At 46.9% G+C, this 16,842-nt stretch overlaps 1 protein-coding gene and 1 pseudogene across 1 annotated transcript in view; one reads left to right on the top strand and one right to left on the bottom strand.

Annotated features, from left to right (window-relative positions):
* Positions 1-16,586, bottom strand: part of LOC129528466 (immunoglobulin superfamily member 3-like) — a 39,546-nt gene extending 22,960 nt beyond the window's left edge. The window contains 6 exon segments of the mRNA XM_055368862.2: positions 701-1,102; positions 3,566-3,625; positions 8,040-8,306; positions 8,309-8,428; positions 13,868-14,278; positions 16,170-16,586. Coding sequence (XP_055224837.1) covers positions 701-1,102; positions 3,566-3,625; positions 8,040-8,306; positions 8,309-8,428; positions 13,868-14,278; positions 16,170-16,575 — 1,666 coding nt within the window. The 5' untranslated portion in view covers positions 16,576-16,586.
* Positions 4,263-5,721, top strand: LOC129528165 (N-lysine methyltransferase KMT5A-like; annotated as a pseudogene).
* Positions 16,587-16,842: the final 256 nt, after the last annotated feature.

The following is a 16,842-nucleotide window of genomic DNA, read 5'->3' on the forward strand; positions in this document are numbered from 1 at the left end:
TTTCATTCCATGCTAATGAGGGAATAGCTTTGTTATGTATGGGCCCCATCAGGTAGTAGAAACTTCTAGCCTTAGGCAAAGTATTTAATGTGTCTCAGTCTCAGTTTCCTCCATAAAATGAAAGTGTCTGTCACTTGGCTAGGTGGGGATTCAATGGGACAACTAAGCTTAAGTGTTAAGGATTAGCCAGGAACATAGTAAATGCTAAATAAATGACAACAGATAATTTTATACCCTTCTCTGCTCTCTTTCAGGAAGGCTGGCCCCTGAGCAGCAGGGCAGGAAAGACATGCCACACAGTGCTCAGCCACTCTGCTGTCTTTAAGGCCAGGCTGGCAGTGGCCATGCTTCTCCACCTGGGGCCACCACTATGGCTGGGTGGCTTCACTAACCTGGATGGAGTTCTGATAACATCACTCTCTCCCAGCCAGATGAGGAGTAGTCACAGCTTCCAGCTATTGCTATCCCTCAGGAGCCCCATCATCCACTGTGGGTCCCTTAGTCCTTGCTAGCACTATCTTAATTAATTAAACCCTTATAAGAAACAAAATAGATATAAAGGAAAGTACTTCAAACTGTATAGGTAAAAGACTGGCCATAGTTTCCTGCTAGAACTCTGACAGACAAAAGTCAGGATAAGGTGTTTGACACTGAAGCTGTCTCCATGCCAGACCCACTGCCAGTCCCACCGCTCACTCACCAAGAGCTATGATGGAGATGGGAGTGCTGGCCCGGCGCTCCCCAACAATCTGCCACTCGCCATCCACCACCCGCACCCATTCAGTCACATGGCATTCATACTGGCCCTTGTCCTCCTTCCTGCTGTTGAAGATGCCCAGGCTGAATGAGTTGGGCTGCACCTGCTCCATCTGGACGCTCCCAAAGCTGCTGCGCTCCCAGTAGGACGAGCCTGGCTGCACGGTGCCATCCCGGTCTAGCCACATGATATTGCTGCGGCGGTTCTGCCTGTCCACAAGCTGCCAGATGACAGAGAAGCGACCCTGCAGCCTGCCTGCCATGCGGACGCTGCAGGAGAAGCGCAGGTCCTTGCCCTCAAGGATGACGCTGGCATTGCTGGCCACCTCCACGGAGATGCTGCTCTCTAGGAAGAGGGAGAGAGAAACACCCTGGAGGCTTTATGGTCTCCACAGCGCCCTCCCCACAGAGGAAACAGGAGGAGGGGTGCAAATGGAATCATATTCAGGTACGGTGAGCCTCAGAGGGTCAAAAACACTCTGACCCTAGCTGATGTAAGCCCTGGCTGGTTCTGGGCATTGCTCCCTGTGGTTTTAGATCTGATAATCTAGGATGTTCTTTGCTGTGTGCAGAGAACTGTGATAACGAGGTTCTAAGACCTGAGCCTGAATAAGAACCTAAGAAATACAACATAGTGGCATGATGATTAGGGCATAAAACAATTTATTGGGTAATCTATTCAGCTGGAGTTCAGGGTTTTTCAAGTTGAATTTTCAGCAAGAAGAGTAACTCCAAAATCCTACTTCACTTCCCTCTTCCTACCATTCGATACTACAGCAGTCAAATAAAAGCTGAACATCCATAATGTGCCATTTGAGTCCTTCAGGACAATTTAGGAAATATGAAAAAAAAAACTGACAGTAAGTATTTGGATGATAACGTGTGCTTAAGTGTGGGTAATAAGGGAGCACAGATGGTCTAGTTTCGCAGAGTGCATGAGGAGCAGGCTTTCATTCTTTCATTAACACACAGGAAGAAAACAAAGCCAGCAGCTCGTCATCCACCACTCTCCCGCCTGTCCAGTCAGCCCTGGGGCTCCTTTGCTCTCTTTCTAGAAACATTCGGCCAATCAAAAGTTTGGGATAAGGATTCCACTCCCTTCTCTGTCTCATCTAGCCTCTGCTGCTCACTTAACTATCTGAATTCACTCAATCAAATTATTTAAACTCGACATGCCTCAGCCTCTTCTTCTGTAAGACAGGTAGAGAGCCACCTTTAATTGTAGAATTCTTTAAATATTAAAAAGTAAATGAGATGATGCGTATAGATTCACCTAACACATAGTAGGTTTTCAAAAACTGGTCATCATGATCATGATTAATTTTACTATTCCACATAACTCTTTGTTTTTATAAACATCACAGATAGCCTAATATGTTTTAATTATGCCTGTAGTATTTTGTATAATTATCTATATTGAGTTCAGAAGGTCTGTAAGTATTAAAGAACACAAAGTAACTAATTTGGCTCCAATTTTGGGGTACCACCCACATTAAATACATGCAATAATTTAAACCAATTAATTAAATCAAATCCCAGATTTTAAGAGGCACACCCAATTACCAAGAGAAAACACACACATACACATAACAATGCATTTGAATCAAATCTTTTCTCTCCTTTATTTCCCCAACAAGCAGAAACAAAGACGAGCACTGAGCCTCAAAATGTAGCTCTTATTATAGTGAGGATGCCTGCTAGCCATTCTGGATGTGCTTGTTTTATGTGAAAAATAAAAGGTCTGGATGGGGCAGGGAATAGCAATTTTCCCAGGAGGGCAACCTCCCCCAGGAGTCATACCAGGATGATTCATAGAGATAATCAGGCTCCTGAACAGTCACCATCTATAGCACTAATGGTTAAGGGGATGCATTTGGAGACTTCCTAACTCTGTAATCCTGTGGTTCTTCCTTAACCTACCAAAGCTCCAATTTCTCATGTGAAAAATTGAGATACTAATAGTGCCTACTTCTTAGGGCATGACATTGACAGGATTAGATGAGGTAATTATTTTTCATCATCATTAATAACAACAATATTCCTCTTTAGATTAAAGACTCATCCCCACTGTTACCAATTCAAAATAAGGGATTAAAAGGGCAACTGCAGCATCAAGGAAGAAAATCCTTTCACTTGTCTTAAGTAGGAGAATGACTTGCAGGACCTTACTCTCATCCCCTACTGTCATCCCAGTGGACTCTTACGCAAGTCCTAGCTCATTTATTGAAAGGGCTACTGTTTGGTGGTGCTCTGTTGCTTGAGCAAGCCTGGAAACCCACATAGTTAGAATGTGGGGCTACAAGAAGAAATGCTATTTTATTACAGCAGCTGAGGCAAAGGCAACTACAGACCTGGTGCCTCACTGCCCACTAACACTATTTACAAGAATCTCCAGGCCTGAGAAAAGGCAGCCGACAATTTTAAACTCTCTGGATTAAGTGAAAACTAGGACAGAACTAATAAAAATCTGAGTACACATTCGCAAATGAAATTTCAAATCAGGAAGTTGATGGTGTAGCACAGGCTAAGCGCAGGGCGGTGGGTGTGGAGTTAGAAGCAAATATTTCCTAATGCAATGCAAGCTCAACCACTAACTGAACAATCAGCTCTGTCACTTCCTGTGTGGTGCTCTGATTTCTTCGTTCATTCGATGGATATCATATTGGCCTCTACGAGGATTTGAGAGGTGGGAGCGGAGAAGATGATATATGCAGAAGCACTTTGGTCTCTTAGGAGGAAAAGCGCCATTAAAATCCAAGGCATTATCACCATTACCGATGTGATTGTTGTTGTTCTTCAGCCGACTTACCCAAGTGGCCTTGGGACAGGATCTGGTGGTGCTGGGGGATTTTAACTACCCAGTTATCTGCTGGAAAAGCAATATAGCAGGCCACAGATAATCAAACCAGTTCTCAGAAGGGGTTGGGGGAAATCTTAGTACAAAAAATATAGGAAGTAAACAGCGTGGCTGCCCTTCACTTGATCCTTAGAAAACAATGAGGAATTAGTTGCAGATTTAAAAGTAGAGAGTCCGTGGTTAAGGCAAGCACAGACTGACAGGAAAATAGTAAAGACAGTGGGCATTCAATTCAATAATTTCAGTTGTACGGTATTCAGCGAGCACCTACTCTATGCAAAGCACCATGCTAGGCATTGCAGGGCGGAAAAGGCTAAGAAACAAAAGAATTTCAAGATAATTAGGTGGAGCGGGTGGGCGGGCAGGCTGCTGAGGACGCACCGCCTGCGCCTCCCTCCCTGCGTGCCTCACCCCGGGCGGCCCGGGGCTGCCGCGGTGCGCGGGTGCCGGGCCCTGCCTTGCAGGCCACGGGGGAATGGGGCGCCATGGGGCGCTGCCGGCCCTTCCCCGGGGCGCCGCGGCAGCGCTGGTGGCGGCGGCAGCAGCAGCAGCAGCAGCAGCGGCAGCGGCAGCGGCAGCGGCAGCGGCAGCGGTGGTGGCCCGGTAGCGGCGGCGGCTAGGGCGCGGGGCGCGCTGCCATGGGCCTGGCCGGGCTGCAGGCAGGAAGATGTCCAAGCCCCGCGCGGTGGAGGCGGCGGCGGCGGCGGTGGCGGCGGCAGCGACGGCCCCGGGCCCGGAGATGGTGGAGCGGAGGGGCCCGGGGAGGTCCCGCACCGACGGGAGAAGGTATTTACCGGGCAGTCAAAGATCTATTCCTACATGAGCCCGAACAAATGCTCTGGAATGCGTTTCCCCCTTCAGGAAGAGAACTCAGTTACACATCACCAAGTCAAATGCCAGGGGAAACCATTAGCCGGAATCTACAGGAAACGAGAAGAGAAAAGAAATGCTGGGAACGCAGTACGGAGCGCCATGAAGTCCGAGGAACAGAAGATCAAAGACGCCAGGAGAGGTCCCCTGGTACCTTTTCCAAACCAAAAATCTGAAGCAGCAGAACCTCCAAAAACTCCACCCTCATCTTGTGATTCCACCAATGCAGCCATCGCCAAGCAAGCCCTGAAAAAGCCCATCAAGGGCAAACAGGCCCCCCGAAAAAAAGCTCAAGGAAAAACGCAACAGAATCGCAAACTTACGGATTTCTACCCTGTCCGAAGGAGCTCCAGGAAGAGCAAAGCCGAGCTGCAGTCTGAAGAAAGGAAAAGAATAGATGAATTGATTGAAAGTGGGAAGGAAGAAGGAATGAAGATTGACCTCATCGATGGCAAAGGCAGGGGTGTGATTGCCACCAAGCAGTTCTCCCGGGGTGACTTTGTGGTGGAATACCACGGGGACCTCCTCGAGATTACCGACGCCAAGAAACGGGAGGCTCTGTACGCACAGGACCCTTCCACGTGCTGCTACATGTACTATTTTCAGTATCTGAGCAAAACCTACTGCGTGGATGCAACTAGAGAGACAAATTGCCTAGGAAGACCGATCAATCACAGCAAATGTGGGAACTGCCAAACCAAACTGCACGACATCGACGGCGTACCTCACCTCACCCTCATCGCCTCCCAAGACATGGCGGCTGGGGAGGAGCTCCTGTATGACTATGGGGACCGCAGCAAGGCTTCCATTGAAGCCCACCCGTGGCTGAAGCATTAACCGGTGGGCCCCGCGCCCTCCCCGCCCCACTTTCCCTTCTTCAAAGGACAAAGTGCCCTCAAAGGGAATTGAATTTTTTTTTACACACTTAATCTTAGCGGATTACTTCAGATGTTTTTAAAAAGTATATTAAGATGCCTTTTCACTGTAGTATTTAAATATCTGTTACAGGTTTCCAAGGTGGACTTGAACAGATGGCCTTATATTACCAAAACTTTTATATTCTAGTTGTTTTTGTACTTTCTTTTGCATACAAGCCGAACGTTTGTGCTTCCCGTGCATGCAGTCAAAGACTCAGCACAGGTTTTAGAGGAAATAGTCAAACATGAACTAGGAAGCTAGGTGAGTCTCCTTTCTCCAGTGGAAGAGCCAGGACCTTCCCCCTGCACCCCCGACATCCAGGGACGGGGTGTGAGGAAGACGCTGCCTCCCAAAGGCCTGGACGGGATGTTTCCAAGCTCTTGTTCTCCTAACGTCTCGACAGGCGCTCACTGAAGTGTATGAATATTTTTTAAAAAGGTTTTTGCAGTAAGCTAGTCTTCCCCTCTGTTTTCTCGAAAGCTTACTGAGCCCTTGGCCCCAAGCACGGGCCGGGCATAGATTTCCTCTTCCACAAGCTGCCGCTTTTCTGGGCACCTTGAAGCATCAGGGCGTGAAATCAAACTAGATGTGGGCAGGGAGAGTGTTGCTTACCTGCCCTGCTGGGGCAGGGTTTCCTGAAACTAGGTTAATTCTTTATAGAAATGTGAACACTGAATCTATTTTAAAAATAATAATAAAAATTAAAAATAATTTAAAAAAAAACCACAGAAAACAACTTACATGTATACAGGTCTTGAAGTGAGTGAAGTGGCTGCTTTTTTTTTTTTTTTGCTTTCTTTGGCTTTTTGTAGAAGAGATTGAGAATGGTACTCTAATCAAAAATAAAGTTTTGTAGTGGAACCAGAGATTACTTACCTGACATCCACCCCCATTCCCCCTCATCCTGCTGGGGTTGAAAGTTCCAGACCTGCTGTCGAGGCCTTGTGTTTGTCAGATACCCAGTGTCCTCCTGCAAGGATGCAACTGAGCTGAGGTGTGAGCCTAGGAGCCCAGGACCCCTGACCCCAGCCGCTGCTGCCAGCCTCAGAAAGGCACCCAGGTGTGAAGGGGAGCACACAGGGCCCGGCAGCCCCCAGGAATCAAGGATAGGGCTAAGGTTTTCACCTTAACAGTGAAGGCAGGAGGAATAGGTGGCTGCTTCCTCCCGCCCTTCACAGAACTGATTCTCACACACTGTCCCTTCAGTCCAGGGGGCCGGGGCTCAGGAGCCATGACCTGGTGTCTCCTGCCCACCCTGGTCCCAGGTAAATGTGAATGGAGACAGGTATGAGAGCCTGTCCTCATCTTTGATTTTCCCCCCAATCCCACCTCGGGCCTTACGTCGGTGTTACCTAAGAAAGTCTTCCCTCCCACCCCCTCCCCCATGCTAGCCTGGTCAGTGGTCAGCAAATTGGAAGAGGATCCGACGGGAGTATAAATGTGAGACACAATGTCTTGATTATACCTGTTTGTGGTTTAGCTTTGTATTTAAACAAGGAAATAAACTTGAAAATTATTTGTCATCATAAAAATGAAACAAATTAAAATATGTATTGCCAGGAAAAAAAAGATAATTAGGTATGTGTGTGCATGGTTTTTAACAAAATAATAATAAGCATAAAAGAAAATAATCCAGTTGATGAGAAAAGAAGAAAAGACTGACAAGAGGACACCTATGGCTACTTTTTACTTCACACTTGAAGAGAAATATTTTAAATATTAAAACATATAAATAAAAAGTAAAGGAAATTATTACAAGGCTCAGAGAAAGAATAGTTTTAGCAGCTGAGAAAAGGTTAAAGGTTAGTCTTAAAACTTTACCACTTGTTTAAAATCAGAGCATCATAGGTTTTTATTCTCTTTACTGAAAACAGAACTATGGGAGAATGAGATTAATAAGAATATCTTGATACTATGAATGTTTAAACACAACACAAGCAAACACCGGTAGTTTCTGGAATCCCTAGCAATGGCCACTACCCACCCACACAAGGCCAGTCTACATGAAGGCTGGGAGCCCACTGAGGCAGCCTCAGAAATCAGCTAAGCTTAAAAGGCTATGCTCCAGGAAGATGTGAGAGGTCCCATCCACTGACTTTTAGAAACACAATTTCAACAGGGAAAAGCCATTTAGGGAAATGCCAGCCTTTATACCTGAAAAACCCAGATGGCAAATCCTTAATAATGCACTTTATGATTTAAAATCCTCCCATAAAAGACCAGCTCTCCTTAAGTGAGATTTCAAGGCAGGCATCTATCTACCCACTTCTTCTGGGACTTGATTCCCACACAAGAGCAAACAGCTTTCTGGGATTCCTGGTTTCCCTCCAAGCTGAGCTGGCACTGCTTGTGTATGCACAGGGCTGCTAGCAATCAGATAGGCCTATTCCCAGCCCTATCTGGGCACCCTGATCCTGGACACCCCTGATCCTGATCCTCTGCTATGGGGAGACTGCTAAATGTAGGCAGGTGGGCTACAACAGGGAAGAGAGGCTCAACGGTTTTTCCCCCAGCTCTGCATTAACCTCGAGGGTTCCATCTGTCTCCCCTCACCCTCACCACACTATTCTCTCTCCCCCTACCTCTCCTAAATGATGCTGAGCCAAAGGAGAAGAAAGCAGCACATCTCTCTACTTACCGAGGGGGAGGACTATGATGGGGATGTTCTTGGGACGCTTGCTCTCCTTATCAATGAATTCCCCCGTCACGGTTTTCTCTCGCTCAGTCACCCAGCAGTTGTATTTCCCTCTATCTTCCTGGCGGAGGTGGTAGATCTTCAGCACAAAGACACTGTCGCTCTCTTTGGCCACGTTAAGCTGTCCCCTGGCTTCCCGGTGAGCAAATTCGCTGTTGAGGACAGGCACAGCGTTAGGGCCTATGGTGGCGATGAGCGAGCTGTTGAAGCCCAGGAGACAGCAAAGTAACGGTCGGGAACATTCCGAGCCTCCAGGATGCATCTGAACTCCACCGGCTCGCCCACCGTGTGCAGCCGCTTCTCTGTTTCCAGCCGAACAGTGAATTCTTTGTCTGAGAGAACAATTAAGAAAAGAGACACATTTTGGGTGAATGAGGGCCCCAGCCAACTAAACCACATTAGCACATTCCCACTATCCTTCCTCTTCTTTACAATACTAATTGCGGGGAGGACCACAGCACTTGGCTTGAGAGTAAAATCCAACTCAGACCCAGGTTATCTGAGGTCCAGAGAAACGCCTGAATATCACAGACAGAATTCAAAACTACTTCAGCCCAGACGGTCTAAGCAAACTGTTACCCCAGTTAAACCAATGGGGCTCAGTCTGAAGCTTTAGATGTCTTGCATGAGACCCCCAGTTCAGTGAGAAGCTACTAATATCACTCAAATGGTGGATTACAAATATCTAGCCTTGATATATGCACCCAGAACTCTATTTAAGCAACAGCATTATAAACATTTTCAGCAGATATTGTAAGACTTACCCCACTGAGGTCTGTGGGAAAAAATTAGAGTGGCCTAGGTGCTGGCCCAATCCTAACAAATGCTCAAAGATTAAAATTCCCTCTCTACCCCCCGCCATGTGAATACTAGAAATAAGATGTAGCTATGACAAAACCCTAACAGAATTACATAGAAAAAATAAAAACTAATGTCTGTTCACTAGTTTACCACCTGTCAGATCAAATCTTTAGGCAGATTTCAATGGAAGTAGGTACTTTCCCACTGAAGTACCTACTAAGTACTTACGTTAGTAGGAAAGTACCTACTTTAGTGGGAAAGTACCTACAAAGTACTCACGCCTGGTTAAACCTTAGTAGGTACTTTCCCACTTAGGAAGTACTTAGTAGGTACTTTAGTAGGAAAGTACCTACTTCTGCTGAAAGCCAGACAGCCTCTGAAATGATTACTAAACCCAAGCAGCCTCCAAAGAGCTAGGTGTTTTTTAAATTTTTATTTATTTACTTATTTATTGTGACAGGGTCTCGCTCTGTTGCCCAGGCTGGAGTGTAGTGGCATGATCATGGCTCACTGCAGCCTCGACTTCCCAGGCTCCAGCCATCCTCCCACCTCAGCCTCCAGAGTAGCCACCATATCTGGCTAATTTTTGTTGAGTTGGGTGTTTAACCAGGCGTGAGGGGGTGACCAAAGAGGGCCTCATCACCACTAACAGCATCACCACAGCCTATGTACCAGTGTACAGTGGCTATTAATCCCATTAGACAGCTATCGTATCTCATAGGCACCCAGGGCAGAAGTCAGGGGGAAGAAAACGGAGTTAAGGGTTAGAGACTGGAGCTGTGACCACTGCCCAGTTCTAGCTCTGTTCCTCTAAAAAGAACACTGAGGTGGAAAAAAATCTCATGGCAGAGATGTTTGAATTCCATGTAGATTCATTAGCTCTGACCTTGTCTGCCTTCCCTAGACTGGCATGTCTAGTCTTTCCCACTATCTTCAAGATCTTGCCCATTCATCCCGTCCTAGGCACTCTTCAAGCGGACGAGGTTTCTGTTTCCCCGAGAAAACATAAGAGTCACGCATGAGCAGCATCCACATTCCTCTTTTCCAGCCCCAGCTCAGCTTTACCCCTCCCGCTCCTCAGGCTCTCCAGCCCCTCCCCCCGATATAGGCCAGTGTCCTGCTGCAAACACCCCTTTCCAGTGACCTAACTACTTCCTCTAGCAGCCAAACTTCCTGACAGGGAAAACCACGTCATCAACTCCAGGGCCTCCCCTCCAATGAAGTAGCTGCCGTCACAGCTTCCAGCTCCCAAGAGACCAGTCTTAAGAGGCATGGATTGAAGGAAGCACATTTCACTCTGCCACCATCTGCCTGGATGAACACACCCATATGGGACAGTCCCCGTGTTATCTGCTGGATATTATCTCTCACGTCAACCCAATTAGTCATTTATAACCCGACATCAATGGCAGAAAAGCACTCCTTCCACATAAACACCACTGGAGCTGTGCAAGGGGTACCCTAGACCTCAGACCTTTCCATTGCTCCAGGTTAGCCTGGCTGTAACTCTGGCTTTCTTCTTTCAGGGGCCAAAGACTCCGCTTATCTCAGGGGAATCCCCCCATGCCTTGGTGACACCTTCATGTTCCCAGGTTGAAGACACAAGATTTACCCGCATCACCCCCGTTTCTGCCCTTGGTTATGCCCAGTCAATTACCTCTCTAGAAACTGACCTGTGCTTTTTCCAATACCCCTTCCACTTCATTTCACTGAAATTAGGCTTCACTGACTTAGCAAATGTCACGAATGATCCACCCTACCCCTACCCCTACCCCCATCCTAACCAAAGGCTTTCCTCAAGCAGGTTGAGGCCTCTGAGCCTGCTCTATGATCCCTTCTCTCCTGCTCTTCTTCTTGCTGGCCTGACCACTCTGTTCCACTCTCTCACCTGTTTGTCTGGTCACCTCTTACTGCTGCTGTTCTCCCAGGGCCTTTCCCATTTTAACCCCATGGGCTCTTCCAGGGCCCTGATCACTCTCACGCTCTGTCTCTGAGCCCCAGACCCCTATGTCTGAGGACCCACTGGGTGTTTCGCATACTGAGCATCTCTATCAGAGTCTATCTGATGGATGGGCTCTTTCATTGGAATTTACAAAAAGAAAAGGCAGCCAATGCTGCCACAAATGCAAAGGTCCAGCATGTCCTCATTATTGTTCCTTCCCTCCCACAGTTCAAGGAACCCCCAGAGCCACAGCCCCAGCCCCTGGGCTTCTAGACAGTTGGACCCCTCCTTCCATTGTGCTCTTTATTCTTTCACCTCTGGCACCCACTGACCTAGCCTTGGCTCTTATTAGCTCTTTTCTACCTGGTCTCTTGGCTTCAGATGCAACGGATTTAATCAACCTCCAGGTGGCCTCCATAGGTGTTTCTTTCTGAAACCCTGATCTGATTGTCTTACTCCCTGCTTAAAAATCTCTACCTCCTCTCCAGCTGTCTGCAGCAGAGGTCTTCAAACTTTATGAAGAAGAGGACAAAGGAAGGGGACTTTTTATTCATATAAAATCTTCTGCTGCCAAACATAGTTGAAGCAAGGGGGGACCACCCAGGCCCTCGCATGCCTTCTCCCTGCACTCCTGGGTATGTACACGTGCACATGAACACCAACACACACCCATGTCTAACCTCCTAGGCACCTTTGAGGGGCTTCCAGGGTTCCAAGAACAGCTTGAAAACTCTTGGCCCACAGAGTCAAGCCCCGGCTCTATATCACTGCATTTGGGGCTTTGGGCTCCCTTTCCTCTCATCACACACATCTGGAACTCAACATCTGGAACTAGTCATACTTGACTCCTTTCTGCTTGCCAAACATATCAAACACTTTTGCACTTTTATGCTTCTTCTACTGCTGACTCCTCAAGCTTCCAGACTCAGTTCAAGTCAAGAAACTTATTGGTGTTCCTGGATTTGTCTTATCAACCATCCCATCCAGAGAAAACTATCGTTGCAAGAACACTTCCTATTTCCGGTATTCCCAGAGCACTCTATACAAATGCTATCAATGCACTTAGCACATTTTACTTGTCCATTGGTTCTCAGGTCTGCCTAAGTGCAGGGACCAGTGCCAGTCATCTTTGAAGCCCTTAATGCCTATCACCATCACACCTTCAATGCTGTGGAGACTGGCTACATGTTTACTGAAATAAACTGAGAAGGGTAGAGTTGGAGATGCAACTGCTGAACCTAAACAGCACAGGAATGCAGAGTGAAGTCATCAACTTTTTTTTCACTTAGTTTTCCTTTTGATGGCTTAGTCTAGATACATTTTCAGGGTAAATTCAAAAAGTTCTAATTCCAAATTGGTAAGATTAAAATAAAGAAGATTAACTGATGCAACCTAATTTAAAAGCATTAAGACTCAAAATTTGGCCCAAATTTTTGAAGTTGATCTTAAAACTATCCAGGAAGGGAAAGGATAAATATAAAATAAAGCCCCTTGGATAGACTTTTTAATACTGAAAAATCCAGAAGCTGCTAAATGTCCTACAGAGCAGATAAAGTGCTCCCTATCCCTACCAACCCCTATGGTAAAGGATTTCACATCCATTAGATGACTTATTAAAGTGATGTCCAGAGAATTGCTTCTGCCCTAGAAGCTTTGCTTGAAAAAAATGTAGATAGCAGAAGAATCACCTGGGAAGCATGCCAGAAATCCAGCTTCCCAGGTCCCATCCCAGGAGCCTCCAATTGAAGACTTCTGGGAAGAAGCCCCAAAATGTGTACTGTTAGCTGGGTCTGAGGCATTACTCTAGAATGGCAGAGAAAGTATGCAAAGACCCAGACAACTAACTGCAGCAAATGGGACAGGGAGCCCAAGAGACAGGTCCTGAAGAAGGACCCCACCTGTACTGCAACTCACCAGCTCATTTCCCACAAAGCCACACTCACTCACCAGAACCACCACAGTCCTCACTGGAAGTGAGCATCCGCACAAGGAAAGGCTTTCAGGCCACTCATCACCAACTTAGTGATGGCACAACAACCACGCTCCAACCAAAGCTGGGGGAACTGAAGGCCCATGTGAGAACCAGCCCTCAGCCCAGCAGAGGCAGCCAGCAACAGCTGTCAGCTCTGACCTGGAGCCTGGTGGGCTCATGCGACTGGGGAGTAGAGTCTGGGGCCACAGGAGATACCAAGAGAAGTCAGGGAGGGTTTCAGCTGGCTGTGCCACCATCATTTTGCCTCAAGACAAATGATGGTGTCTAAAGACATCATGCAACCTCCTCAGGACCCCTTCCAGGCCTTCACTTAAGAAAACATCTACAGTGGAACTTGGTACTCTCAGACTGGCCTCATCAACATGCCCTATGACTCCTCTTGAGCCCCAACATAAAGTAATCTGCATTCAGCATCCTCACCTGCAAAATAGGAGAACTACCACCTACTCACCTCACAGAACGTCTGGGGGATGGTGAAGTAATATGTGATAAAGCATTTTGGAAATTACAAAATATCACCAAAGACTATTATTAGATAAAAAATAATAATTTAAGCCAAAATTTCTCTAGTTCATAATGTTAGACCTTGGATGGAAGTCTCATTATCTCAAATGGCTTCTGCAAATGAAACCAGATGGGTACCCAAGGAAGGCAACATCATTAAACGGGGCAGCAACTGTGGCTAATGGGAATGAAAGCCCAGAGTTTTAAGATACAAATGGTTTCTCAGAAATCTCCCAATTTTTAAAATGAGTTTCTAATTCAAAAAAGTGTAAACACCACATAGGTGGAAGAAAGCATGTCTCTAAGCAGGATTCAGTCTGTGTGGCACCTGCCTGTGACTCAGGTCTTAGGATACCTATGTCCCGCACATCCCTCAGCTCCCTCCGGCCGCACACAAGACCGGCTTTAACTTCACATGAAAACCTGCTGTCCTGGTAGAGGTGCCCAAAGAAGGAGTCTCCACATTCTCCCAGTATCTGACAGCTTTCACCACCAAGTAAAGGACAGGACAAGAGGCTCAGAGGGACTGACCAGTTGGCTGGATGTTGACCACGGCTCCCTCGGAACGCTTTCGGGTCATAGCATACCATGACCCATCCGGATCCTGGATCCACTCGGCGGCCTCGCAGTAGAACTCGCCCTGGTCAGAAGGCTGCAGGTGGAAGATGGTGAGGCGGAAGGTGGTCCTCCCCAGCTTGTCCAGCAGCACCTCCCCCAGGCTCTGCCTCTGGGCATATTCGCTGCCGGAGTGAAGCATGAAATCTCGGCTCAGGGAGATGACCTCCACGGGCTTCTCGCCAACTTTCTGCCAGAGCCAGGCCACAGACAGGTGGCTGTGCTGAACGGTCTCCGAGGCCACCTCACAAGTGAGCTCCAGTGGGTCCTGCTCCACTCTGTGCAGAGTCTGGGGCATGGCAGTGGTCTGCAGGGAGTCTGGGATCACTGCAACACAGAAATGTCCTGAGACTGCAGTCACAAAGCCACAGAATCTGAGACTCCCGGGGCTAAGCTCCCATTCCACGCAGGTGTCACTGCACTGCGTCCCTAACAGTCATCCTTGAACCATCGATTCAAGGCCACAGACAGCCCCAAATGCACATAAACAGAAAGTTTTCTGTTCAGATTTGGAAATGCATTATTTGGTGCTTACACTTACCTGTCTCGAATTTTAATAACACTTGGATAAAACATGGGGTGTATTTCATATTACATAATAAATGAACTCCCTGAAAATACTGTCTTTAAACAATTGTCTTATAGGTCAAAGAACATTTGTTGTTGATTCTGGCACTGCTTTGAGATACTTTAACTTCACTTCTGACTGATCCTCTAATGGAAATACCTCCTGGAACTTTTAGTTTTACATTTCCATACAACATCCTTTCTTTCCTTCCCACATCCCCATCCTGTAACTTACTTCAGCAATGCAGCCCTAGGAAGATGATTTTTTTAAAAAACCATTTTTGGTAGAAACTATAATCATCATACCCTATTTTTAGTGGGTTTAATTTTCACGTAATTCATCGATCAAAGGGGTCCTCACTGGAAGGAAGCCACAGTCTGGAGAGATTCAGGCAAGAGAAGAGATTTTCTCCGTGATCCCTTGGTCAGAATCATACCCTGATCCTTGCTTGCATCTTTCTGGAGATTAAATAGCACCACCTCTCTGTATGATGAGAGTACCCTAGTCACAACTAGTATGTGTTTTCTCCCTGTTCTCACCCAAGGATTGGGTCTTACAGGTCTCCTGCTGGGAACGGCCAAGTGCAGTGGCTCACACCTATAATCCTAATACTTTGGGAGGCTGAGGGAGGCGGATCACCTGAGGTCGGGAGTTCGAGACCAGCCTGACCAACATGGAGAAACCCCGTCTCTACTAAAAATACAAAATTAGCCAGGCATGGTAGTGCATGCCTCTAATCCCAGCTATTCGGGAAGCTGAGGCAGGAGAACTGCTTGAACCAGGGAGGTGGAGGTTGCAGTGAGCCCCATTGCACTCCAGCCTGGGCAACAAGAGTGAAACTCTGTCACACACACACACACACAAACACATACACACAAAAAAAATAAAAGGTCCCCTGCTGGGACACAGACTAGTTAGAGAAAGGAAAAATAAACAAATGATAGTATGTGTATTAATAAAAGAACTAGCAACACCCACTGCTTAGCTGTGATAATAAAAACTGGACATTAAGATAGGCAGAAAAACAGAACAGCCTTGATACGGTTAACCCTTTGATACTGGCAAACACTGTGACCAGTGCTGCCCACACTGGAAGCTCCTGCATCCCTCTTCCTCATGTTTCCTTCAGCATTAAGGAGCAACAAGGGAGACAGCCAGTTCATAGTTCCTTACGCATGGAGCCAAAGGACCTTCAATGTACAAGGTCTGAGCAAGGACCCGCAGCCGCATGTGCTTCCTGCTTCAGCAGTGCCCCGTGGGTCTCAGAGCTACCCAAAGGCCTATCCTTCTGAGAGGTTTCTCCTCTCTTCCAACTGATGTCATAAGTCTCACCTTCCTTGTCATTCAGATCATCAACCACAAACGTCCTTGCCTTATATTTTCATATCCCTTTTCACCAGTTACAGGGTTAGTTAACTTATGAAATTCTTAACATCTGCATTAGATCTTTTTAAAGTTTCACCCTCAACCACCTATTATTTAGAAGTGAACACAGAAATTTAGTTTCCTTGTGCTATCTGTTGACCCCTAAAATATGTTGGGAGTTTTGGGATTTTTTTTAAAGTCAAATGCATGGCATAAAGCAAAATTACACTACTAAAGAACTGAGTCAGGCCAGACGCTGGCAACGTGAAGACAGCTTCTCCTTACCCACTAGGTTCATCTTTGCACTGTAAATCCCAAAGTATTGCTTATCGGTGCTGGGTGTGTGGCATTCATATTCTCCGGCATCCCGGGCCTGAAGATCTGTGATGTGCAATAGGGTTGGGTTCCCCTGGACTCTTTCTATGAAGATCTTCCCTTCGCGGATGCGCTGGGTGTAGATGGCATAGGGGAAGGAAGAGTCCATGGTGCTGACGATCTGCACCTCTCGCTCTGGCGACGAAGGCAGGTAAATGGACCACTGGAAATTCTGCTCAGAAGGTCCCTGGTAGCCACTCACATTGCACCAGATAGTGATGTGGGAGCCCTCCGTGCGGTACAAGGGTCCTTCCTGAACGGTGACCTGCCGCTGTGCTGACACCACACCTACGAGGGAGAGAAACACACGCAACATGCTCACTTACTTCTCAGACCAAAATGCAAAGTAGGCAGCAATCTCCAAAGGGTTTGTTATTTGTGTGACATGATAATAATATAAACAGCTTACTGGCCCTTTCAAAGGCACTCTGTGATTTATAGATATTAATTAAAACACTCTGTGGTAAAGCACTGTCCCTAATTTGCATATATGGGAATTTGATCATGCCAAGATGTGCTTTTGTTACTTACTCAACAGCTGACCCTTGGGAATTTCATTTAGCCCCTCTGTTTGTCATGTATA

Source organism: Gorilla gorilla, chromosome 17 (assembly GCF_029281585.2).
Source record: "Gorilla gorilla gorilla isolate KB3781 chromosome 17, NHGRI_mGorGor1-v2.1_pri, whole genome shotgun sequence".
Classification (NCBI taxonomy): Eukaryota; Metazoa; Chordata; class Mammalia; order Primates; family Hominidae; genus Gorilla; species Gorilla gorilla.